Source organism: Balaenoptera acutorostrata, chromosome 1 (genome assembly GCF_949987535.1).
Source record: "Balaenoptera acutorostrata chromosome 1, mBalAcu1.1, whole genome shotgun sequence".
Lineage (NCBI taxonomy): Eukaryota > Metazoa > Chordata > Mammalia > Artiodactyla > Balaenopteridae > Balaenoptera > Balaenoptera acutorostrata.
The window spans coordinates 130,235,978-130,263,656 of NC_080064.1; the positions used below are offsets into that span (position 1 = coordinate 130,235,978).

The 27,679-nt window shown below is 36.9% G+C and overlaps 2 protein-coding genes and 2 pseudogenes across 2 annotated transcripts in view; 3 read left to right on the forward strand and 1 right to left on the reverse strand.

The window, feature by feature from the left end:
• The first annotated feature begins 53 nt into the window (after window positions 1-53).
• On the forward strand, window positions 54-23,696 carry BLZF1 (basic leucine zipper nuclear factor 1). The gene is made up of 7 exons (XM_007172484.3): window positions 54-369; window positions 1,424-1,499; window positions 11,782-12,221; window positions 13,596-13,795; window positions 15,799-15,927; window positions 17,605-17,824; window positions 22,327-23,696. Exons 2-7 carry the CDS (start codon window positions 1,469-1,471, stop codon window positions 22,510-22,512), a joined length of 1,206 nt encoding a protein of 401 aa, XP_007172546.2. The 5' UTR covers window positions 54-369; window positions 1,424-1,468; the 3' UTR covers window positions 22,513-23,696.
• The window catches only part of CCDC181 (coiled-coil domain containing 181), a 38,590-nt gene continuing 30,382 nt past the window's right edge, over window positions 19,472-27,679 (reverse strand). Inside the window, exon 7 of the mRNA XM_057527464.1 lies at window positions 19,472-19,693. The gene's annotated coding sequence lies outside the window, so the exon portion shown is untranslated. The remainder of the gene's footprint in view (window positions 19,694-27,679) is intronic.
• Window positions 26,299-26,568, forward strand: LOC103020004 (SNRPN upstream reading frame protein-like; annotated as a pseudogene).
• LOC103010350 (small nuclear ribonucleoprotein-associated protein N-like) lies at window positions 26,684-27,404 on the forward strand (annotated as a pseudogene).

The window sequence follows — 27,679 nt, forward strand, 5'->3', positions numbered from 1 at the left end:
TTTGGCCGACAGATAACCCGGAAGTTCAAACTAAAACGCGGCTAGGGTCCAAATAGTTTACATTTTATTTTTAATAAGGGTTCATCCAGTTTTCACTAACTGAAGTCTTACAGAAGATGTTCTGTGTTACTTGAGTTTAAACGCACCACAGAGTGTGTTTACCTTTTTCTTTTGGAAAAGTATTCCGGAAACGAAACCCTGAGTAATCGGAAGTGATTATTTGTGAACCAGAAGCTTGATGTCACCAAGGCCTGGGCGGATTGGCTTCGGAATGCAAGAGTAGTGTGTGGAGAAGTTAGCCCAGTGAGAGCTAGACGAAGAACCTGTAAAGTGAGACCCCCTGCAATAGGAAGAGTAAGAGTCTGAGAGGTAAGTCCAGACACGGACTTGTGTAACTAAGAGGGCATTTTGGAACGGGACGGCGGTCTGAGTTGAAGTTTGGTGTTCAGTCGCTTTGGGTTAAAGGAAAGGTTGCCTGTTGTTCCAGGAAGGCTTGTTCAGACAGGCACGGAACTTGGGATTCGACTTCTGGGGACCGCAGAGGTTGACAGGCTTGTCGCTTCCATCCTGCCGCCTTCATACCTGTTACCCTCTCCAGACCCATCCTTCACCCCCTTCTCTTGGTGTTTGCCGGCCGACACTGGCTATGCTCGTACATTTCGCTGCGCATCTTCCGAGGGCTCAGGGCTCTTTCGAAGGGTCTTTGGAGACCTGTTTTCAGAACAATAGGAGGCGGGTTTGTGACTTTTGAGGAAGGTAGTCGTGGGAGACGCTATGCCGAGTTATATCGAGTACCCGAGTGATCACTTTTGTGGTGAAACCAGTTGTCATCCAGTGTCCCAGTTCATCATACTCATAATCACTGCATTAGTATCACCTTCCTTCTCACTTTCTCCACTGAATCTTAGCCTGTACTGTAAGACCATGCATACATTTCTGAAAGCATATGCTATGCCATTTTAATTTTATTGGCAAGAAGTGCAAATTATCATGAATTTTTTGTCGCTTGTTAAACATCTGAACAGAAGCTCCTCTCTGATATATAAAGTGAACAAAATAGTGCCAATAATGTCTCCTGAGAACATAATTAATTACTTTTAAATTCCTGGTGTCATATCAGTGATACAAAAGCCCCTACAGTAACTACAGTACTCTTTCTGAGCTAAATTTAAGGACACATATCTGATAATTTAGAATATACTGGTGGTAATTTAGAGTATACACTGAAACAGAAATTTGAAAATAAACCACCCCTAATTTTTTTGAGACATTTGGTAACCATAACAACATCACCTTGTGGAAAAGGGCTATAAGGGGCACCTCCTAAATGCAGAAGGAGAATATCACAGTATTTAAATTACAGGGACTTAGTGAATGTGTTTATATGGTATTGTTTTAATTCTTTCATTTTATACATTTTTAGGTTTTTCAGTAGAAGTCTTGGGGTGCATTTTTATTGGTGAAAAAAATGACTACTCTTGAAAGTTTAGAAACCAAAGGTAAGTGTTCTTCTTTTGCTGATAATTGTTTTTAAAACATGAAATGTATGATGATAGGACGAAGGAATGTTTGAGCCAGGTAACCAAACCCCATAGAGCCCTTGGGAATCATTTGTATTTCATATCTCTTCATGTTTGTTTTTTAATGCAGTGTTTACATTTCAATACTACAGATATACAGGTGAATAGTAACATCATTTGGGAGTATTTATTAGATGACTACTACTGTTAAACAGTAGTGTAAAAGCAAATTTTTATAGCTATGTTCTCTGTCCACTAGAAGATTAAGATTTAAATAAATAAGAATATACATTGTAAAAGATTTGGGTAGATGGACAAACAACTAGCAGGTATAAAAGACCTTTTTCTTATTGCATTGGTTTGTTAGGGCTGCTGTAACAAAGTATCACAAACTGGTGGCTTAAACAACAGAAATTTATTGTCTCACAGTTTTAGAGTCTAGTAGTCCAAGATCAAGGTGTTGGCAGAGCCGTGCTCCCTCTGCAGGCACTAGGGGAGGATCTGTTCGAGGCCTCTCTCCTAGTTTCTGGTGGTTTGCTGGCAATTTTTAGTATTCTTTGGCTTGTAGACACATCACAGTGATCTCTGCCTTTTTGTTCACATGGCATTCTCCCTGTGCATGTATGTCTCTGTGTCCAAATTTCTCCTTTTTATAAGGACATTAATCATATTGGATTAGCGTGCACACTACTCCAGTATGATCTCATCTTAACTAATTACATCTGCAATGACTTTATTTCCAAATGAGGTCACATTCTGAGGTATGGGTGGGACACAATTCAACTCAGAACATTTGCGAATAACTACAGTAGTCACTTTTTAGTCCTGCCTTGCTTGTCCTTTGTATAACATTTCATACTATTGATCATTCCCACTTTTTGAAATACTTTCTTTCCTTGATTTCCATCACTTTACTCTTATTTTCCATCTACTCTATGGCCCTTCACTGTCTAGTGCAGTAGCCACATGTGGCTATTTGAGCTTAAATTAGTATTTTTAAAAATTAAAAATGCAGTTTCTCAGTCACATTAGCCACATTGAAGTGCTCAATAGCCACATGTGGCTGGTGGGTATTGTATTAGAAAGTGCAGATATAGAACATTTCCATAATTGTAGAAAGTTCTGTTGGACACCACTGCTCTAGTTATAGTTTCTTTTTAATTCTCCTCTTCTTCTGGTTTATCTTTTAAATATTAATGTTTTTCAGCCCTCCTTCTCTTCTACTCTCACAGCTTTAGTAATTATAAGGATGGCTTCCAAATCTATCTGTAGCTCAGATCTCTTTCCTTGTGATTCAGACCCTTGTAGCTTGCTGTCTCCTGATTATCTTCACTTAGACATAGATAACAGTCTTAGCATGTCCCAAAGTGAGCTCCTCTTGATTCAGGTTATTCTTGGGTAGAGTGAGTTGTGGAGGTTGGAGCTGTCAGTGAGAGATGGGAAACTATTTTCTAGAAGCCAGTTTTGCAGCAGGCAGATCTCCAAAAGCAAACTCTTTAAAGGGGGTTTAAATGCGTTTAGACAGCGAAGATCATGCCAATAAATATTTAATTGAATTTAATTCAGCTGAGTGCAAGAGCATTTTGGGGTCACCAGAGGCTTTTTATAGTATTAGAATAAGCAAACCAGGAACTGAAATGAAAGTAATAAGCTGGGGATTAATGGGAAATAAGAGCAATTAAATCATAACTACTGTGAAAGCAGTTAGCATGGTACTTGGCAAAAAACGAAAAACTAAATACGACATTATCATTAGTAATTAGAAGTTAGTTATTGCAAGACCTCTGTGAAATTATTTATTTGTTGTTACTTGTTTGTAATGAGGATTAGTTATAAAGCACTTTCACATACATTATTTCATTTGATCTTAATTTTACAGTGAGGTAGATAATTCAGCTGTTAGTCCTAAACCTTCGTTTAATATCATTTAAACTGTTGTTAGTGAAGAGGAGTTACTTGTATCACATGGCCTGAGAAAAGGTGCACTTATATGGTTGACATTTGTCAGTTGCCTGCATTTCCTGTAACTGCCTCAGAAAAGAAGCAAGATTGGCTTATAGGGACAGAACTTCTTCTCAGCAGACATTTGAGCAATACTGTCATCATGAGAGGGGTGTGTCCTTGCTGCTAAGGCTTTTTGAAAGGGAAACATGCAATACATAGGAACAATTAGAAAATTAGAATTTGAATCCAAAACTTTTGGGGGAAGCAAGGTTGGAATTAAAAGTAAAGGGATTGGGGCTTCCCTGGTGGCGCAGTGGTTGGGAGTCTGCCTGCTAATGCAGGGGACACGGGTTCGAGCCCTGGTCTGGGGGGATCCCACATGCCGCGGAGCGGCTGGGCCCGTGAGCCACAATTGCTGAGCCTGCGCGTCTGGAGCCTGTGCCCCGCGACGGGAGGGGCCGCGATGGAGAGAGGCCCGCGCACCGCGATGAAGAGCGGTCCCCGCACCGCGATGAAGAGTGGCCCCCGCTTGCCGCAACTGGAGAAAGCCCTCGCACGAACCGAAGACTCAACACAGCCAAAAATAAATAAATAAATAAAAAAAAAAAAAAAAAAAAAGTAAAGGGATTGGGCTTCCCTGGTGGTGCAGTGGTTGAGAATCCGCCTGCCAATGCAGGGGACACGGGTTCGAGCCCTGGTCTGGGAAGATCCCACATGCCACGGAGCAACTGGGCCCGTGAGCCACAACTACTGAGCCTGCGCGTCTGGAGCCTGTGCTCCGCAACAAGAGAGGCCGCGATAGTGAGAGGCCCGCGCACCGCGATGAAGAGTGGCCCCCGCTCACCGCAACTAGAGAAAGCCCTCGCACAGAATCGAAGACCCAACACAACCAAAAATAAATAAATAAATAAATAAATAAATTTATAACGAAAAAAAAGAAGTAAAGGGATTAAAGTCAGACAGTTTAGTGAAAATAGACCAAATAGGAAGGTCTGAGATGTTCAAATATTTATAATTCCATAAAATAGTCTAACTTTTAACTCTTAAGTCTGTGGAACAATAGTTATTAGGTGAAGAAGGATTCCATGGACAGATAAATTAGAGAAATGCTGGATTAAGGGAGAGATTATACTACAGGACCCTTCAGAGCCTTTTATATACTAATGTACACTGTGCACCTACAAAGAGATATACGTGGTATGCAGCACTGCCCACACTTATTTGACTGGGAAGCTCTTTTATTTGCGGGGCCTGTGACAAAAGGAACATTTGGATTCCACGTCAGTAAACGTGGGCCTGACTCTTAAGTTCACTGCCTATAGCATATTTTTCTAATTTAGTGGTAAGTAAACTTCATTGGGTGATACTGGTGACATATAAAAGAATATTAATTTAAAATTACCAAGTAATGATCCCTAATTTAACTGTTTTATAACTGAATCTGCATATGATCTGAAAAGTTTGTCAGATTATGAGTTAGTAATTAATGATTTCGTGTAGAGGAAAAGAACTGAGCAGTTTTTGAATGAGTTAGTTATTGGATGTTAAAAGGAAATCTTCTAGGTGTGTGTTAATGTTAACATTGAGGAACTTCCATAAGCACTTACTCACCTTTTCTGCACCAAGCACCATTTCATTAAGCTGATGATACCAAGATTAGGAGGCAGTCCCTGCCCTGAGAAGATCTCAACAGTTTAGTCTAGGAGAGAAACAAATTATTTTGAAACACTCTTGTACTTGCATTATTCTGAAAGCAATGTAGGATGGGGGGGGGAGGGGTAAGGTTACGTGGTTTGCCCAAGGTCACACAATGTGTGGCAGTGGAGACTGAAGTTTTTGACTCAGAGTCTAGTCTAGTTTTATTACACCATCCTGCTGACTCTGAGTATCTGTCTTCATAGATTTACAGTTTTATCAAAAAAGGAGAAATGTTTGTTTCATAGCAGACTATAAAATAATGTTCTTTTTGCCTCAGTATTCTAGAGCAAGGGTTGGCAAATTATGGCTCTTGGGCCTGCTGAGAATATTTGCAGTCAGTCTGATAATAGGGAACACGAACTTTGAATCGCACTTAAGCCAGGTGTTATCCCAAGTAAAAAAGAACTCTTTTCTTTTCATTATTAGACCTATATTACCAAAAAAAACTTCACTCCATTATTATAATTTGAATTTCATCTTTAAAATTTTGTTTTTTCTCTTCATATATAAATGACTATATATCAATAGTATCCTTAATTTTGCCCCATGGTCCACAAAGCCTAAAATGTTATCTGGCCCTTTATGGGAAAAGTTTGCCAACCCCTATTGTACAGTATTATTTGTTCTCTTGCTACATTTCACCAATTTGGGGGAAAGGCAGGGAGAATGAGCCATAAACCTTAGATATGTTTTTTTTTTTTTTTTTTCACTTGTGTGAAGCAAAGACATTTTATTAATAACAATCATTTGAGTGTACTATGTGTATTTTTTTAGTTTTTATTTTTGATTCACTTCGATATCATGTGGCCATAAGTATAAGGACTCCTTAAAAACCATGTCTAAAATATGTTTTTCTCCTTGGTTATAAAAGTTCTGAATTCTTAGATATGTTTTAATTCTTTGATAAGTGATCACTTATCAAAGAATTAAAAGTTAATTCTTTGATTAACTTAATGGAAGTAAATGGAAGTTAATTAACTTAGTGGAAGTTAATGTTGATGAGTAATTAAAGAATTGTTTTGTTGATTCCCTTCAAAGAATGGGAAGGGATTGATGTTTTGCTTTACTTAAACATTACTCATAATTACAGAGCTGGTACCATAGATCACTGTCATCCCACTTGACTGAAGGTAATTGCTCATGAATGTGCCCTGGATTGGGCCTAGTGCATATGTAATAAAGGTTTCTATGTGGGTCACAGAAAAAATAGAATTATGAAAGTAAGTTACTGGGCGAGAAAAGGTAAAGCCCTGACTCCCCCTTGCCTCCTTGCCTGTGCACAGTAGCTAGAAGCACAGTTGTTACAAAGAGGGAGCTGACATGTGAGATATGGTACAGCTTTGGGACTCACAAGTGCTTGAGTAAGTAGAACAGTTTAAATTAAGGAAGAGTAAATTGAGTTTGAACCAAATTGACTGAATTTCTTGATTGGAATTTTATGACAGTTTTGTTTGAAAAGAGATTTCTGTTAAATACCCATTGTTTCTTTGCCTTTTAAATTTAGCATTAACCATTTTGTGATTTGTTCTTGAATCTCCATTACCTAAAATTCCAAATCAAAAATGTTATGACTTGCCTAGAAATCGTATTTAATCTTAACAGATGTCACACCTGCTTCTTATTTCTTCAGCTTCAGTGGGCCTGAATGGCATAGCTCTAGTGTGTCTTTTTGTTGTGTTTTTTTATTGTGAATCTGTAGTTAATTCATGACTCTACATTACTTCTTAAATGCCAGGATGTCTTAGTGACGAAATTAAATTTGCACGAGATAGAGTTAGACAAACTTGAAAACATATTTTAAAAGCATGGGAATAGGCCTTTATTTTTAAAACAGTTCAGTGGGGATTCTCCTTCTCCATGCTGATGTGCTACAGCATGAACTAAGTACCAAACCCTTTATTTCACTTTTGGAAGTATTCCTTTGTTCATCTTTTTGAAAGTAGAGTCAGTCCTAAGGCTCAAGGTATGTCTTAGTTAACATTTAATACAGAAATGACAAAATATTTTATTTTAATATAAAACGTTTTGTTAAATAGAACACCTTAATTATACCTCAGATGTCTTTCTACCTCCTGTGTAACATAACTCAGGAATTCCAGTACATTACTACATACTTAGGAAAAAGTCCCCAAAAATCTGATAAATGAAAAAATAGTCCTAAAGTCTGATGATATAACTTTGTAAAACTTTAGCATAAGAGAATAAAAGGCACAATTACATTTTATGATATTAAGCTTTTTCTCCCCTTAATCAAGATCCAAAGTTATTAGATTTTTTTTAAAGAATAATAATAAAAGCAATAGGAGGTAACATTTAATGAGTGCTTACTGTGTCATTCTAAACACTTTAGAATGTTTTCTTATTTACTTTTAAGCATTGCAATAGCTCATGGATATGGAGCATGCAAAAAATAAAACTAAATAAAGACATAAGTAATAGATCTACTGATACGTCAGTAGGGTTATTTTGTGAGGCAGTTTGACAATGCAGATCTTCACCTGACACATTAATTCTATTCTTGGGAATTTATTCAAAAGAAATAATTCAGAATTTGAAAAAAACCCTGTAGGCATAAAAATATTCACTAAAGCATTTTTATAATAAAAAATTGGAAAGAGTCTAAACATCCAACAATAAAATAGTAATTAATTAAATAGTGCTATATTAACTTGAAGGAATAATATAGTCATAAAATGAAAATATGAAGACTAGCAAAATAGAAAAATATATTAAGCTTATAAAGTTAATTATGAATATAAGTATATAAAAATATTGAAGAAATTTGAAGTAATGAAAAGTTATTTTAGAATGATGAGAATATACGTAATTTTTTCTTCTTAATATCTTTTAATCATGTAATGTTTTAAAAAATAGTAATAGAAACCAGAAGATATGTGACTGTGTCTGATGATAATCTGTTCTACTCTGTAGGTTCTGTATCTATATAACTAAGTTTGGAAGAAGAAGAAAAATAAGCTTATTAAAAAGTAGAAACCTGGGAGGGATGGATTGCGAGTTTGGGATTAGCAGATGCAGACTATTATATATCAAATGGATAAACAACAAGGACCTACTGTATAGCACAGGGAACTATATTCAATATCCTGTAATAAACCATAATGGAAAAACATATGAAAAAGAATGTATACATACATATAACTGAATCACTTTGCTGTACACGAGAAATTAACACAACATTGTAAATATATACATTCAAATCATACGAATATATGATTTGGCTAGATAGTAATGAATTCACCAAAGACTGATCAATAGTCCATGATTGTTCAATTAACATTTTTGTAGAAATCAAATTTCTGTAGAAATATTTTTCTACCACTTATTGCACACTTATTATATATTACCCAGTAATACATGTTATCTTTTTACATGTATGTCCTGTCTCCTCAGGTTTAGATAGTAAGTTTCTTAAGCATAGAGGTCCCCACTACCTCATACAATGTCTGGCCAATATTAGGCACCAAGCAGCATGTTTGTTGCCTGTAAAACTCAAAAATTTATCATCACCATTGTTATATGTGCTTGTCCTTTTCCCCTCCTCTTGCTTCCATTCATTTATTGTTCATCAGATAGAGAGTTCTGGGTACAAGGCACTTTACTAAGAATATAGTGGTAAACGAGTGACACATAGTCCCTACCCTCATGGAACTTATATCCTAGTGGAAGGCACAAATACTATATAACTAATTACACTGAAAAAAATGTTTACCATTTTGATAAATGGTAAACAGAGAAAGGCAGGGTCTTTGCTCTAGGGGCTTGTAAACAAAGAACCTAGCCTAATCATGGAAGATTAGAGAAAGGCTTCCCTTTGGAAAGGTTGAACTGAGATTTGAAGGATGAGTAGGGGAGAAGAAGTTAGGAAGAAGATTCCAAGAATGTTCCAAGAAGAAATGTCTGCAGAGGAAGAGGAAGGCATTTGCTCCTATTGAGACACTAAAAGAAAGCAAGTAACACTGGAACTTAGGATCTGAGGGAGTGAATGGCATAAATTGAGACCCAGGGGATAGGCAGGGGGCCAGATCACCAAGGGCCGTATAGGCCATGGTAAGGATCTTGGTCTTTATTCTGAGAGTGATAGGAAGCCATTCAAGGGTTTGATGCAGATCAGATCTGCATTTTTTTAAGCTCACTATAACTGTTATATAAATTCTGTGGGCTTTTGCAACCTGACAAATAGGGCTATTAGCAGAGGCAGTAAGTTCAAGGTTGATGAGGTAATAGTTCTGTTTGTGGAAGGCCTCCCAGACCAATTAACAGCTTAGTTCTGGAGTCATATTTGGACTCAAATCCCAGTTTGACACTGATGATTTGGACAAGCTAGTTAACCTTTCACAGCCTCTGTTTCTATCTACAAAATGGGTACTATTGTGCTTACCCCATGAAACTTGTAAAAATTACATGATATTGATGCATCTGAAGGACTTAGAACTATGTCCTTGGCACATAATAAATTGAATAAAAGCTAATTATCATTACCATTCCTATGTTTTGGCCTCCATTTTCTCAGATGTATGCTGGACTTGTAAAATGGAAGGGCATCTAACTTGTAGCTCATAGGGATGTTACTGAATATACTAATTCAAGAACTCCGTGTAGGTTAGGTATCATCTCAGCGATTTCCTCAAGGTTGCAACTTTTCCCATTCTACTTTCTAAGCTCTAAACCACTTATTTTCATGAATCAATTAGTGAAATTAGCCCTTTCTTGGAGAAAGATGACTCAATGAAACTTCTTACACTGCTTAATTTGAGGTAAGGTAAAGTAGGAGAAAAGAAACAAAATTTTTGTTATTTGACTGGAGCAATGGTAGTATAGTGGTGAGCATAGCTGCCTTCCAAAGGTTATCTAAACTAAGGACGGCTAGCCAGGTTTATCTTATATGAGGGGAGATTTTTTTTTTTTTTGGCTGCATTGGGTCTTCATTGCTGCGCGCGGGCTTACTCTAGTTGTGGTGCGCAGGCTTCTCATTGCGGTGGCTTCTCTTGTTGCGGAGCACGGGCTCTAGGCATGTGGGCTTCAGTAGTTGTGGCATGCGGGCTCAGTAGTTGTGGCTCACGGGCTTAGTTGCTCTGCAGCTGTGGGATCTTCCCGGACCTGGGCTCGAACCCGTATCCCCTGCATTGGCAGGCGGATTCTTAACCACTGCGCCACCAGGGAAGTCCCAGAGGGGAGATTATTTTAATTGAGCAAATTAGTAAATGTGTGCAGCAATGTATTAAGTGTTAAAGAGGAAAGGAATGGGAGCTACCATTTATTGAATGTCTGCAATTCTGTGCAAGACACTTTTGACACTTGAAGGGGCAGTGTGTGCAGTGGTTAAGGCCTCAGTCTTTGGGACCAGGCTGCCCAGAATTGCATTCTGCATCTTTTACTTACTAACTGTGTGGTATGACTTTGGGCAAGTTCTTGAACCTCTTTGTGCCTTATTTTCTTCATCTGTAAAATAGAGCTAATTATATTTACCTCAAAGGGTTACTGTAAGGATAAATGAGTTATGTGCAAAGTATTTAGAATAGTGTTTGGCACATGGTAAATCTTTTATAAGTGTTGTTTGTTACTTAACCATCTTCTCATTTAAGACATAAGGTAACCCTAGATGTACTGTTAAATTCATTTCATGGAGGCTAAAACTGAAGCTCAGATAATTGCAGGATTTTGTCCAGGATTGTACAGGTAGCAATCGTGGAAATGGGACTCAAAACCAGATCTGGCTGATCCCAGAGTTCATGTCATTTCTATAATACCATGCTCCTTCCACTTGTTTAGGGCATGATGCCTGGCCACAGTGTGCTTATCAGACTTATTGGGAAAGTGAGATTTAGCATATAACAAAACCCATAAATTATAATTATGGTTCATGATTAAGATTCAAACTGAATGTTTGAGATAGTAAGTAGCATAGGCATTCAGAGAGTAGACTAGAACAGTTGGGAAAATTTAATGCAGAGTAGAGTTTAAGCTGACTTCTTAAAGGGATAAGTGAGAATCACAGTAAGTGTCGAAAGAAGCCATAAGAAATAGCAGAAACAAAGGCCTAGGAGAGAGAGTATTAAGGAATCTGGTTGGCTAGCTTGTGAAGCATTCTTTGCTAAGAGTTCACAAAAACAGGTCAATCTATTTTGAGGTAGACACTTTCAAATACGTATATACATAGCTTATATTTATTTTTATATTTAACTAATATTATTGAGTGTCTACAGCATGCCAGGCATTTGATCTTATTACATTCTTTCTTACCACAACCCTGTAGCATAGTTGTTACTATCTCCATTTTGCAGATTAGGAACTAGAGATTCATGGAGGGTTACATTATTTACTTAGGATTATACTAGAAAGTAGAAGTTGAAGCCGAATACCTTGATTCCAAATCTCTTGCAGTTTCTACCAAGAGAGAAACCATTTACGTAAGGAAAGTTTGAACCTGAACGACTTCGTTCATCTTTTGTTGACACATGATTGTTTTGAAAATTTTTACTCTAAATTTTTTCCCCTTTTATCAGTACCAGAAATTCTGAATGTAGGGTAAAGCATGTCTTAGCATTTTCCTGGCATTTCTTTTCAGTAAGTAGTTTATGTTTTGTCTTCCCTTCTATAGTCATCCTTACTTCATCCCCAATTCGAGGAGCGGGAGATGGAATGGAAACTGAGGAGCCACCTAAATCTATTGAAGTTACTCCTGTAATCCAACCTATAAAGCATCACATCCTTCCAAGTCCACGAAAGAAAGCAGTTCCATCAGAGAGCCCAGGCGTTCTTCAGCTAGGGAAGATTCTCGCTGAAAAAGCAGTGGAAGTCGAAGCTGTAAGAATATTAGTTCCCAAAGCCGCTATAACCCATGATATCCCCAACAAAAATGCAAAGGTTAAGTCTCTGGGACATCATAAAGGAGAACTCCTTGGCCAGCCAGAGGGCGTTGAAGAACCCAGAAAGGAACTATCCGAGGTAAAGAATATATTGGAAAAGCTCAAGAACTCTGAAAGGAGGTTACTACAGGACAAAGAAGGTCTTTCAAACCAGCTCAGAGTACAGTCAGAGGTAAGAACAGCCTTAATAGGTTTAATGAGTACCTCTCTTTATACCTGGGCCTTCTGAGCCTGCATGTTAGAAAACAACACTTCCTCTTGCAATGTCATTATAATTTGTCATTTATCTAAAAAACTTCCTCTTAAATTTCTCATTCTCTTTAGTGCCTCTAATAGAACTAGTTTATGTTGGGAACTTATCCTCTAAACATGGTTGAAGTATGAGGTACTTTGGACAATGTGAGGTACTTTGGACAAGACCACCTATAAGTTGTAAAGGAGGTTACAGTTATGAACTTGCAGACCAGAGATTGACTAAGTAAGACTAGTTAATAATCCTTGCTTTAAGAATCCATAAATTCCAAGTATTTTTGTCTGTGTATAGATAATACTTAGAATAAAGAGAATGGTGGTATAAGTATCAGTATCTTCTTTGTAAATGGAAAATTATCTATAGTGCTTGATTCACTTTCTTTAATCTTTACATCTTAGTAATTGCCTTACCAGCCCCACTTTGCCTCTCTGTTAGATTATACATCTTTTTGCTAGACGTTAGTCTTTGTGACACCATGGTTAGTGGTTGTCATCCAAATATATTTCTAATATATTTAATAATATATTTTAATATATTTTTAAATAACTAATTTCAGATTACAAAACTAGTACATATTTCTTTGTAAACATTTTAGAAAATACAGAAAACATAATGAAAATAGTGCTACCTATATTATACCATCTGGCTATAAATGCATAATTATACATACTGGGTATATTTTTGCCTTGTAACTCACTTTTTTTAGTTGTTTTTTAGTTGTTAATACAGGATATTCTATTAAAATATCATTATTAATAGCAACAGTGTTCTTCAATGACTGCACCATATACCAATACCTTTTATTGGACATTTATGTTTTAATTTTTTGCATTTTTGATAACAATGTGAAGAACATGCTTATAGACATGTGAATTGCTTTCTTTGCTTAAATTCTTAAAAATAAAAATCCTAAGGCACAAAGAAATCAATTTTTAAATGTTGGAAAAGATTTATAAAACACTTTGTCATATCTTTTAGCAAAATTGATTGGTTCAGTTTTCTAATATTTTGCCTTTAAGTGTTGACTGGAGGCAGTTTGTAATTTTTATGATAATGATTTGTACTCTTATAATAAGAGGCTCAGATTATAACCACATGGACTGTAGATTAATAGAGATAAAGATATGGTTGTATACATTTTGAAACTTAAATATTTAATATCACTTTTTGATACGCACTTTTAGTAATGGAGGTCCAAACTACATGAAACACAGTTTCTCTTTTGTTCATTTTGCTGCATTAAAGTCACTGGCATCACTTTGAGCTTGTTGTATTGGTCATGATTTCCTCCAGGTCAATCGTGAGTTAAAAAAGCTGCTGGTGGCTTCTGTTGGGGATGATCTTCAGTATCACTTTGAACGTCTAGCCCGTGAGAAAAATCAGCTTATTTTAGAAAACGAAGCCCTAGGTCGAAACATAGCTCAGCTTTCCGAACAGTTAGAACGGATGTCGATACAGTGTGATGTGTGGCGAAGTAAATTCCTTGCAAGCAGGTATTTTCTATTTTAAATAGTATTTCATTTCCTAGCTTTTGCTCTATCAGATTTTTGACCCCTAATGCAAGAAAATAGATTGTAGTATGAAAATTTCTGATTCAAATTGTCAGAGTACCTCATGTATTATTTAAGATGTGGACTCTCCCTCCTCTGGATGGTCATACAGTCTCCGTAAATGGAAAAGTGGTATCAAAAATCTCCTCCCTCATTCCAGAATTCTGAGTTACTCTTCTATAGTAGAAATCACTCCTACTACAATGTTTCAGATCAAAACAAAACTGTAAACTCAGGCAATTAATAAATACGTAAATTTTTTAAAAGACTATTTTTCCCCACCTTCTATCTGGAGAACTCAAATATCATTGCCACTCCGTACATCATATTTTGTCTTTCGTGCTCTGTTCTTATAGCTCATTTTACTACATAATAGAGCTTCCCAACCTTTTTCTCACCATGCACAAACAGAAAATGATAACATCTGTATGACATACCGTATAGCATACTGGATGAGGCTACTCTCCAGTAGAGGTGAGAACCCCAGGCCCCTAGAACCCCCAGGCCCACGGACACACTGGTAGTTGGGAAGCTCTCTTATATATTATGATTGTCTATTTATCCCCTCCTTCCAACTTTGAGTTACTGGAGAACAGGATCTGGGTGTTATCCATCTGTGTATTTCCAGTGCTTAGTCAAGTGCTTCACACATAGTATGTTTCATAACTATTGATTTAAATTTAATTTTCTCACAAATACCAAAGGCTTCCAGCCTGTACCTTAAGAACCACTGATTGTAATGAGTAAATTTTTAGCAAAGTATTTTTTCATGTTTTAATATCTGTGATACTTTCTAGTAATTGATTACTCTGTTAAAATCCTTAATTTGTTTTCTAATTGTACTAATATAGGATCTATTTGGCGAAATGAATTTACTGTTTATTGACTTAGAATGAATATTAATTAATTCTCATTGAACAGCTTAAGAAGCAAATCATGCATATATTTTACAGATTACTGTAATATGTAACGTTTTTTTAACATTCTGATCAATGCTGATAGTAACACTCTAAGGGCAATAATAATTAAACCAAACTTTATTGATATTTTAGTTGATTTAATCTTTTAATGTCAGAATTGTTTTCATTTTAAGGAATTCAGTGGTTACTGTGGTCTGAGACTTTAGTTTTAAGATTTTCAGCTGAATAAAAATACTTCAAAATTTTGCTTCAGTTCCATCAATAGAGAATTGGTTAAATACATTTTAGTACATCCAATCAGAAGAAAACATGAAGCTGTTTTTTTTTTTTTAAAAAGGGAATGAGTTAGCTCCATGTGTGCTAATATGAAAAAAAATCACCAAGATAAATTATTAGGTGAAAAAAAGCAAACTATAGAAAAGTTTGTATTAAATAATCCCTTTTTTGTAAATAATATGAATATAGTTATTTTTACACATAATTTTATGTTGATATACACATAAATTATTTTTTTCTAGAAAAATGTATTGGTTACTTTATTGATTACTGATTATAAAAGAAGGATGGGGATGTTGGACAGGAAGAAGGACTTAGTTTTGCTTTTTTATAAATCTTTCTATATTTAATATTTTTCTAAGGACAAAGAAGTAATTGAATGGCAGAAAAATAACTCATTTTTTTCTCTTAAGTTTTCCGTATTTAAAAAACATTTAAATAATGTTATTTTTTTCCCAAAACTTGATTAATCTAGAGTAAGACTGAAGTACATTCCAAAGTCACTATATAGGAAAGTTAAAAAACTGTTTCCTTTGTCATTCTGTAAACAGATATTTTAATTGAGTCCCTTTAATAAGTTCTAAGCTCATAAAGATTTTAAATGTTTTTAGTGAAGATTTAAAAACTGAGAAGTAATTTGACAACGTTAAATCTTTTTTGTAAGTTTTTAAAAATGACAGTCACAAAGGTAGTATATTAACTTCTTAACACTGTCAGAGAATTTATATGTAAGGTTTTAATCTTTTCCAGGGTTATGGCAGATGAGTTAACCAACTCCAGAGCAGTTTTACAGCGTCAAAACCGTGATGCACAGAGTGCTATACAAGATCTCCTGAGTGAACGGGAACAGTTTCGTCAGGAAATGATAGCTGCGCAGAAGTATGGCACTTGTTTACATTCTGAACTCTTCTCCTTTCTCCTGCAATTTTTGTTATTGAGATCGTTCTTTAGTATTTCTACATTTAATAACTTATTGAGCATATACATTTTAAAACAGATGCCCAGGGGAGGGAGAAGGACTGAAAAAACAGAAGACATGCTTCTTTTATTCTTAATTGGGGAGAGAATTAGTTACATCTATAATAGAAGAAATCCCTGGATTTAAAAGTAGTTTTTGGTTATAGTTATAGCAGTTTTGTATGGTTTTTGGTAGAAGCCAAAAAGCATACCGGTCTTTCCTTTGGAAGGAGATCTTTTTGAGGACTGTTCTACAGTATTAGAGCTTACTTTCATGTCTGTATGCACCAGAACTGTCAAAATTGATAGTCTTCCTTAAATGTACTTTATACTTTTATGTAGTTGATTTCTTACAAATCAAATAAGTAAAGGTCAAGAGAAAATCAAAGGGGAAATTAGAAGAATGAAAACACAATATATCAAAATATAAGATTTTGTGGGAGGCAACTAAAGCAGTGTTTAGAGGGAAATTTATAATTTTAAATGCTTACTGTAGAAAAGAAAAAAGGTCTCATCAATAATCTAAGCTTCCTTCTTAAGAAACACAAAGAGCAAATTAAGCAGAAGGAAGAAAAGGATGAGAGCAGAAATAAATGAAATAGAAAGCCAAACACTGGTTCTTTGAAAAGATAAGTTTACAAAACCTCTAGGCAGTATAATCAGGAAAAAAATAGATACACATGACTAGTATCAGGGATGAGAAGGAGAGGGGTACACTACTGATTCTGTAGACATAGGAAAGATAATAAGAGGATGTTATGAACAACACTATGCTAATCAATTCAACAACTTAAATGGACGATCTCCCTAAAAGACCCAAACCACCAGAGTACTCAAGAGCAGATAACCTGAATAGCCCTGACCTATTGAAGCAATTTACTTTGTAGTCAAAAACCTTCTAGTAAAGGAAACCCCAGGCCTATATGGATCCATTGGTGAATACTAACAAACATCTAAGGAGGAAATAAAACCAAATTTACACAAACTTTTCTAGAAAATAGAGAAGGGAACAATTTCCAACTCATTTTATGAGGCCAGCATCATCTTGACACCAAAACCAGACAGAGGCACTACAAGAAAACTACAGGCCAATATCGCTAATGAATACAGATGCAAAAATCCTTAACAGAATTTTAGTGATTCAAATCCAACAGTATATAAAAATGTTTATAGATCGTGGCCAAGTAGGTTTTATCCCAAGCATTATAAGTTGGTTTATCATTTAGAAATCAACCAATGTAACTCACACAAAAAATTATCATACACATATACCATATGAATATCTCAATAAATGCACAAATCAAATCAGTAGTTCTATAATACTGTATGAGTATACTATTATATTTTACCTGTACTAAAATATGAGAACTAAAAAATGTACTGTTTGTTGAATGATTTCCAGATAACCATAAAATCAATAAGTGCTTTCTGTAACCTGACTTATTTTACCAGACTTCCTGATTTATTGAACTCTGAGAGAAAGATAGAGGAGAAAGATACTATATGATTTCAGAAATATGGTTCTCATTTATTCATCATTCTTGATTTTTATATTTTATCCTCTGATTAATATTCAGTGCTCATGTGTGGTCTTTGCAGGTTGTTGGAGGAACTCTTGATCTCCTTGCAGTGGGGAAGAGAGCAAACTTACTACCCTAGTGCGCAACCTCACAGCACAGCAGAACTAGCGTTAACAAATCACAAGTTGGCAAAAGCAATAAATTCTCATCTTCTGGGAAATGTTGGCACTAATGGTCAAAAAAAGTTTCCATCAACAGTTGAATTCTGCAGCACCCCAGCAGAAAAAATGGCTGAAACGGTAAAATACTTCTCTTTCGTGATCTGTGGAACCTCTAAGACTGCCTTTTATTGAAAGGTGACATGTTGTAATGGAAAGTGCTTGGCATTGGGAGTTAGGAAATATGGGATCAAAATTTGATTCTCATACTAATGAGCTAGTGATCTTGTAGAAAATTATTTCCTCCTCTGAGCTTTCATTTTCTCACTCTATTCTTGAGGAGAAACAAATGTAGTTGTTTTTAAAGATGACCTATTTTTTAGCTACTGAATCATTGATAATCCTTTTCTTGAGCTCATTTTGATATGAAAACCACTGTGTAGAACTTTTAACTTAGTAATCAAGAGTAGATAATTGATTACTTCTGGTCTAAGATGTTACTTGTTTTTTCCCCATATAGATGGGAATGTGCCAGACTCCACAGAATCAATTAGTGTAGACCTGGTACCTTCAGTCCTGCGTGAATTAAGGGCTCATGCAGGTGACCTGTCAAATACTGTGGTCTCACAGTTCTACAGCCATCCAGGTTCACCCTCATTACACTTCAGTATCTGACTCCCATGTCCCCATCATAGGCCTTGTCATTACCAGAACTTTTCCACTTTTAAAATCTTCAACATCTCTCCATGAACTGTGATCTCAGCTTTTCTTTCCAGCTCCAATTCTATCATTCTGAATACCCCTGTTCCTTGATCACATCATAATTTTTATTCCCTTGGGCCCTACATTGTTTTTCTTCATCTCATCAGCTAACTCTCCTGGCTTCTTTTCCTGCCATAGCTTGCCTAGACTACATTCTTAAATATGTTTCTTTCTTATCCTTCTCTCAGGTACCCTGAAAACCCCATTCTTGTGTCAGTTCAACTGCTTGCCTTCTTGGTTTCTATACCCATCCAACTATTACCTCAGATTCAGCAGATGACTTTGGTTCCTTGTTCACAGAAGAAAAAGAGGGCAGAGGCAGAAAATTCCCTCAAGGTCCCACTTGCTATCCAGAAGCCTAGCTATATGGCAACCATCCTTACATATATTTGTTACTGGAAAGGGTGTCCCTCCTCCTTTCCAAAGCATAGCATGTTCCCTCAGGCTCATCAGGCCTCCCACCAACAGTTCTTCTATTGGCTCTTTCCTTTTGGCTTAAGAACATGCCCAAGTGTCTTCCATCTAAAAAGGAAAAATGTTCCCTCTATCCTAAGTCCTCTATATATGGTCTTATGACCTTCCCTTCACAACCAAGAATCTTGAACAAGTTGTCTGTACTTATTTCTACTTACATACCATCCACTCCTCAACTCCTGCCATTGCTTAGCTCAATAGACTTCCAGCTCCACTGTTCTCGAAAAGTACTCTTATAAAGGTCATGAATATTTAAATACTTTGTCATGTTTTACTTCATCTAGCATGCCTCCTTGATACTCCCTTTACTCATGTGACATCACTCTTTCTTGAACCTCATGCTGCCTCTCTGAACTCCTCTTCATAGATTTTCCTCCTTTAAATGTTGTTGTTCCATAGGAACCTGTTCTCCATGCTTTTCAAACTCCCTCAGTTACTGAAACGCCATACTCTCCCAGCTCTTTGCTACTTCTGTGACCATTCTTTCTCAGTGTTTGATGGAGGGTGCGGGGGGGCAGAATTCTCTTTCTGCGCCCACTCTTGAGCCTTTCCTTACATAACAGACTTTCTATATTCTCTAGGGACTATCCTAATCCCATAGCTTTATGCTTGTGACTTCTTCAACTGTGACTTCTTCAGCTTCTTCAAAGGAGACGTTTTTATCCGTGAGTTAAGAGACTTACATCCAGCTGGACATCTCCATATGCTTATCCCATAGACAGCTAAAAATAGAACAACCTCTTTTCTCCTTGCTTTTGCATTTGTATTCCCATTCTGAAAAAAAAAAAAAAACAGTAAAATAACCTACTTCTCCTGTACTCCTTAGCTTAGCGAACTATACCTACTACATAGGGATGTTTTGAGGATTCCATAAAATAATACATATAAAGCCTGTAGCAGTTTCCAATATAGGTACAGTAATTTCTCAGTAGATAGTAGGTATCATTATTATTATATCCTTCATCCCTCTAATCCTGTTGCCTTTATAAGTCCTATCAGTTCCTTCTGATTTATCCCCTCTCCCAAGTTCAGACACCTGATCTCCAGGCTAGACTTTAGCAATAGCCTCCTCACCAACATCCCCACCTTGCTTTTGACCTGCCTCCACGCCATCCTCCACTGCCAGTGAGTTATTTCAAAAATGCCAATCCCATCATTCTTGGTACTGCTGTTCAGAGGGCTCCCAGTCTCCCTCATTACTGAACCTGAGTTATTTCATATTGTAGAGAAGGCCTTTCATTAATCATTATTCCAGTTCCCCTTCTCTAGGACCATTTTCCAGGTGTGTCCACCCTCTGCACTTCACATCCCAGCAGTGTTAACCACTTTCATTCCACAGATAGGTCACTGTATCTCATGCCTCTGTACATACTTTCCCTCTGCCTGGACTGCCCTCCCAACATCTCTCTTCTTGCCCAACCACTATACTGCCTTTAAGAATCAGCCTTCCCTGAATCCCACAGGCAAACCTAGATGTTCCTTCCTCCAGGCTTCCACTGCATTTTGTACATATATATATCTAGTACAGCTCTTTATCATGTTAAATTGCAATTGTTTGATTCTCCATCTCTCTCCCAAACTGTAAGTTCCTTAAGGAGCTTACGTCTTACATTTCCTCAAGGTCTGGCATAATCCTTTGTACAACAGTAGGTGTTCAGCTGTTTACTGAATCAGTCCCTGAAACTAAACTCATCAGCTTTATCCAAAATCGTTTCTCTTTTTCGATTCTTTTTGTTGGGAAATGGTGTTGCTGCCTATCGTGTTGCTGCCTATCTGGTTGCTGCCAGTAGCATCTGGTATAATTAACTACTCCTGATATCTTGAAACACTCTCTTCCCTTGGCTTACGTAACCCTACACCCTCCTATTTCACTATACAATGGTGGGTAGCCTCAAGGCTTGGTTTACATCCCCTTCTCCCAATCCTTTATCCACCATATTGTCTCATTGAACAAAACTGACAGTCCTACTTCCTTAGTGTCTCTTGGACCTTTTAGCCACATTGCTTCAAGGTCAGCATTTCTTAGCTAGATTATTGCTGTAAACTCCCTTTCTCTGTTCTTCCCACGTCTGCTTTAGTGCCCACTCCTTCCCTCATCTACCCGTTGTGTATAGAGTGATCTCTCTGAAAGGCACCCTGCTTAAAATCCTTCCCTATCACTTTCAGGCTAAAATCTAGAAACCTTCTATCTATACTGGTATCTTGGTCTCCTTTAATTGTATTCCTTTGGCATTTTGTTTCTCTCTCTAAAGGCACATAATGTAATAACATATATAGCGAGTTGGGGTACTGTTATAATTTTCTCTTCTAAATTTATAAGCAGCTTTAAGATAAGTCCTTTATCTCTGTTTGTCCAGTAGCATCTAACCACGTTCTGTAAAAATAGAAGGATATCAAAAACTAAATTGAAAAAGCAGTAATCCAGTAGAAAAACAGAGGTACTGAAATAGAATGGTAGCTCTTAAATGATGCCAGGACATTTTTAAATTAGCTATAGCTCTTCGGGTGCATTGGTAACTTAGAAGGACAAAAACCTGCTGGACAATGAGAGCTAGGGAAACAGACATCTCAAGCCATTTCTGAAAGCTGTTTTGAATAACCCTTACATAGAAGGAGAGAAAGCTCTTTCCTCCACTGCTTTTCCCAATTCCTTTCCAATTCCAGTACCTGCCTCCTTTGCCCAATAACCCATGCTCATCATATGATGATGGTTGGAAGAATATGAAAATGAGAAACAGGAGCTATGAGCCAGCCATGTTATCCTTGCCCTTAATTGGAGAATTTTTTTCAACCCAAGAGTTCCTCCTGTTGTGGGTCTCAGTAAAGGAAACAGAATAGGAAAAATCAGAGGAGAAGAAGAATTAAGAGAGTATGGTGTCCATGAATCCAAGAAACAAAAACATGATCATTAGCATAAAATATTGCATATAAATTAGAAAAAGAGAAATGAAAACCATTGATTTTACAAGTAAATGATCAAAAACTTTGAAACAACATTTCAGTAGAAGAATGAAGGCAGAATCCCAATTCCAAGCAGCTCAATGAAGGACTGAGGGAGAAAGGTATACTTTTTGATTAAAGATAAAAATCAACATCACTTACAGTAAGATTGATATAACCTAATTTTCTTTTATGTTTTCATATATTTTCATCAATATGCATAAGAGTAATTTCATTATTTTTAAAAATAGGTAACCTAGGTAATATAATAACTTGACATCATTGTCAAATTTAGAGCTTTTTGAGAAAAGGCATAAGTTCTCTAATCAAATTCATCATTCAGATGTTATTTTTTATGGCAGTTACATATTAATGAAATAGCACTTATTGGTAGTTATATATTAATAAAACCAAGGGCTTTTAAGTCCTTACTGCATACATCTGACATCACCTCTTATTTTCCTTAGGTTCTACGCAGTTTGGATCCAGTAAGCTGTACAGAGAGCTCACCTGATAATCCATTTTCTAAGTCTTCACCAACCACCTTACTTGCTACAAAGAAAAATATTGGACGATTTCATCCCTATACAAGATATGAAAATATAACTTTCAATTGCTGTAATCACTGCCAGGGAGAACTTATTGCCCTTTAACAGTCAAGATGTTGGAGGCACACTATAGAGTCATTATTATTTGGCAGCTGGGGTTCTTTTGATGCTAGAAGTATTATCACTTTCTATTTAAATAATATATATCCCCAAAGATGTTTCATGTACTGGACTCCGGATTACCCTTTCTTAATAAATATCTCAGGGTAAGGAAAAAATGAAACTGTGTAGATATATTTAAAATAGACAATACAGGCATTACAGGATGGTTTTCCTAAAGGACTAAAAGAAAAAGATTCTGTACCTTTCTTTTAGGCCCTAATTTATTATTTATCTATCTTGCTATATATTTTACATAAGCAAACTAATTTCTGTACTCTAAAGCAAGGATTGGCAGACTACAGCCTTGGGTCACATGCAACCACACCCATTCACGTACTGTTGTCTGTGGTTGGTTTCATGTGCTACAACAGAATTGAGTAGCTACAACAGGGTTTGTATGACTAGCAAAGCCTGAAATATTTACTATCTGGTCCTTTACAGAAAAAGTTTTCTGACCCCCTACTCTAAAGTAAAAGTAGCTGGCAGGGGTCGGGGAGGGAGTGGGATAGGAGTCCTTTCCCTTTTTGGTGATTTTTAGGAGCTACAAAAGAGTCTTATGGAAATACTGTGGGTGAAGGGACTACTTTAAAAATAAATGCTATATGTTAGGAAACTTTTAAATATTTTACAGCCACATTAACAAATGCTTGAGCAAAACATGTTCTCATTTTGGTTTTGTGCAGGGGATTCCATATTTTGAATGGATGCAACTTGATATATAGACGAAACATTCTAACTATTGGGCTCATTTTGGCAATTGCAGCACAACAGGAATATCCAATTTGATACTTATGAAATATGGCAGAGAAAGTAGGATCTTTCTAGAACATTGTTCAAACTCAAAAATGCAATTCATCAATTAATTTTTATGTCATATATATTATTATTTACTTATGACTGGCTATCATCAAACATCCTTTTATACACCTTTAAAAATGTCCACAAAATGTTTATACCAAATTACCCTAAGTGGTTGCAGAAGTGCCTATCAGTAAAGAAATCCTCAAAAGACAAATCTGATCAAATAACAATATGTTTTAATGTCAACTTAATGGTTTTGTTCTGTTTTGTTTTGGTCTGATTCATCTGAGTTATAGTTTCAAGTGGCAATAAATTTCTCTACCTTCTTTAGTGTGAATATTTATTTATTTTTCCCCCAGAATGATGTGCTTCAATTCAAGTCTTCATCTAGCTTATACTATTTACAACTGATTCTTCAGCCTTTCCTTTAGGTTTACTTAGTATAAAACATAGAAGAAAACATAGAGGAAAAGCTCCATGACAGTGGATTTGGCAATGATTTCTTGACTATGACACCAGAAGTACAGGCAACAAAAGAAAAAAATAGATAAATTAAACCTCATCAAAATTAAAACCGTCTGCACAGCAAAAGAAATAAGCAACAGAATGAAAAGGCATCCTACACAATGGAGGAAAATATTTGCAAATGATGTATCTATCTATTAAGGGTCTAGTGTCCAGAATAAATAAAGGGCTATGACTCAACAACCTAAAAACAATCCAGTTAAAAAATGGGCAAAGGAATAGACATTTCTCCAAAAAAAGATACACGAATGGCCAATAAGCACATCAAGAGATGCTCAACATCACTAATCATTAGGGAAATGCAAATTGATATCACTTCATATCCATTAGGATGGCTATTACCAATAAAGCAAAATAACAAGTGTTGGCAAAGATGTGGAGAAACTGGAACCCTTGCGCATTGCTGGTGGGAATGTAACATGGTGCAGCCATTATTGAGGACAGTATGGAAGTTCCTCAAACAGTCAAACACACAATTGCCATATGATCCAACAATTACACCTCTAGGTAGATACCCAAAAGAATTGAAAGCAGGGACTCAAAAGGATATTTGTATACCAATGTTCATAGCAGCATTATTCACAATAGCCAAAAAATAGTAATTCACATGTCCTTTGATGCATGAATAGATAAAATGCAGTATATACATGCAATGGAATATTATTCAGCCTTAAGAAGGAGTAAATTCTGATATGCTACAGCACAGATGAATCTTTAAGACACTATACTAGATAAACCAGACACAAAAGGGCAAACAGTATATGATTCCACTTATTTGACATACCTGAAATAATCAAATTCATAGAGACAGAAAGTGGAATAGTGGTTACCCAGGGTTAAGGGAAAGCAGAATGGAGAGTTTTGTTTATTAGGTACAGAGTTTCAGTTTGGGCTGTTGAAAATTTATGGAGATGGATAGTGGTGATGGTTGCACAACATATGAATGTACTTAATGACACTGAATTTTACATTTTTTAAAATGGTCAAAATCATAAATCAGGTAATACATATTTTACCACAATAAAAAAAACTTAAAAAAATTATATACATACACTCTTGTAACCACAAACTAGTGGCACACCTCTGCAACTGTTGGTTTAAGAGTGTCAATAATAAAGATAACAGTTAACTGAGCTAAACAAACAAAAAAAAGAGTTCATATATCAACAACCTAACATTACACCTTAAGGAACTAGAAAAAAAAGAGCAAACAACCCAAAACTAGCAGAAGGAAGACAATTGAAGTTAGGGTGGCGATAAAATAGAAAAACAGAATCAAGGAAATCAAAAGCTGGTTCTTTGAAAAGATCCGCAAAATTGACAAACCTGTAGCCAGACTGACTATGAAAAACTGAAGATGCAAATACCTAAACTCAGAAATGAGAGTAGGACATTATTACCAACCTCATTTAAATAAAGGAACAATTATACACCAACAAATTAAATAACCTGAATGAAATGGACAAATTCCTAGAAACACAATTTACCAAAACTGACTCAAGAAATAGGAAATATGAACAAGCCTATAACGAGGTTAAATCAGTAATCAAAATCCTCCCAACACCAAGAGTGAATCCTAATGTGAGCTATGGATGTTGGGTGATGATGTGTCAATGTAGGTTCATTGATTGCAACAAATGTACCACTTTGGTGAGGGATGTTGATACTGGGGAAGGTTTTAGGGAGGGAGGGAGCAGGGGATATATGGGAACTCTCTGTACTTTCTGCTCAACTTTGCTGTGAAACTAAAACTGCTCTAAAAAATAAAGTATATTAAAAAACAAAAAACATCCCAACAAAGAAAAGTCCAGGACCAGATAGTTTCACTAGTGAATTCTACCAACTATTTAAAGAATTAATACCAATCCACCTCAGTCCCTTCCTAGAAAATAAAAGCAGAGGGAACAGGGAACACTTCCCCATTCATTTTGAGGCCAGCATTACCCTGATACCAAAGCCAGACAAAGACACAAGAAAAAAATACTACAGATAAATCTCTCTTACAAATACAGATGAAAAAAATCCTCACAAAATACTAGCAAACCAAATACAATATCATAGTAAAGGGATTATATACCACCAAGTGGTATTTGTCTCAGGAATGCAAGGGTGGTTCAATATAAGAATATCAACCAATGTAATATATCACATTAATAGAACAAAGAAGAAAAACCACATCATTTCACTTGATGCAGAAAGCATTTGATACAACCCAACACACTTTCATGACAAAAGCACTCAGAAAAATAGCAATAGAAGGAGTAAGAGGGAGGAATAAGAATAGAACTTCCTCAACTTCATAAAGGGCATTTATGGAAAACCCACAGCTAACATCATACTTAATGCTAAAAGACTAAAACTTTCCTCCTAAGATCAAGAACAAAACAAGGATGCCCAGGCAGAATGGAACGGCCGCTGGAGACATTCTGTATTGAGAAGCGGCCAGTGGCACGATGGAGCAGGGCCAGGGACCGCTTACACTTGAGCTGGACTATGGAATAGCACATCCCAGAGGTGGAAGTCCAAGTCAAACGTAGAAGGACAGCCTCGCTGAGCAACCAGGAGTGTCGCCTGTACCCGAGGTGGTCTCAACAGCAGCAGCAAGTACCTGTGGTGGATTTCCATGCGGAACTGAGACAGGCATTCTTAACTGAGACACCAAGAGGTGGTTAAAGCAGTATTGGAACACCTGGGTAGCTGATTCCAAGAGAAAAAAAAACAGCCTTCCCTTAGGTCTTAAGGATCCCAAAACTTTCCTGTAGGTATTGGATTTGGTGGAATAGCAGTCATGACTCTGGGAAAGAGCAGCAAGATGCTGCAGCACATTGACTCTAGGATGAGATGTATCCTGCAAGATGGCCAGATCTTCATTGGCACCTTCAAGGCTTTTGACAAGCATATGAACTTGATCCTCTGTGATTGTGATGAGTTCAGGAAGATCAAGCCAAAGAATGCGAAGCAGGCAGAGCGTGAAGTAAAACGGGTTTTGGGTCAGGTGTTGCTGCGTGGGGGGAACTTGCTCCACTGCGTGGAGCGACCACCCCCCCAAAGATACTAGCATTGCTTGGGTACCACTTGCTGGAGCTGCAGGAGGCCCTGGAGTTGGCAGGGCAGCTGGCAGAGATGGTCCAGCTGGTGTTCAAATTCCCCAGGCTCCTCCTGGGTTAGCAGGCCCTGTCCGAGGGGTTGGGGGCCATGCCAACAGGTAATGATCCCACAGGGAAGAGGCGCTGTAGCAGCTGCTGCAGTTGCTGCTGCTGCCAGCATTGCTGGAGCCCCAACTCAATATCCACCAGGATGGGGGACTGCCCCCACACCTGTTGGTCGAGCAACCCCACCTCTAGGAATTATGGCTCTTCCACCTGGTATACGATCACCCATGGGCCCACCAATTGGGCTCCCCCCTACTTGAGGGATGCCAATAGGCATGCCCCCTCCAGGAATGAGACCCCCCTCCACCAGAAATAAGAGGTCCATCTCCTCCAGAAATGTGTCCACCAAGACCCTAGGATACTATTGATCCTTCTTAGTCACTTTGTTTCCTGCAATGCATCTTGTGAAATATGTGGAGTGTTTGTGAGCTTTTGTCCCCTCTGCTGCATTAATATTAGCTAATAAATGCATAGAGCAATTAAACTGTGGGGAAAAAAAGACAAGGATGCCCACTTTCACTACTACTACTCTACATTATACTAGACATGTTAGCCAGAGTAATCAGGCAAGAAAATAAATAAATAAAAGGCATCCCATTGGATAGGAAGAAGTAAAACTACCCCTATTTGAA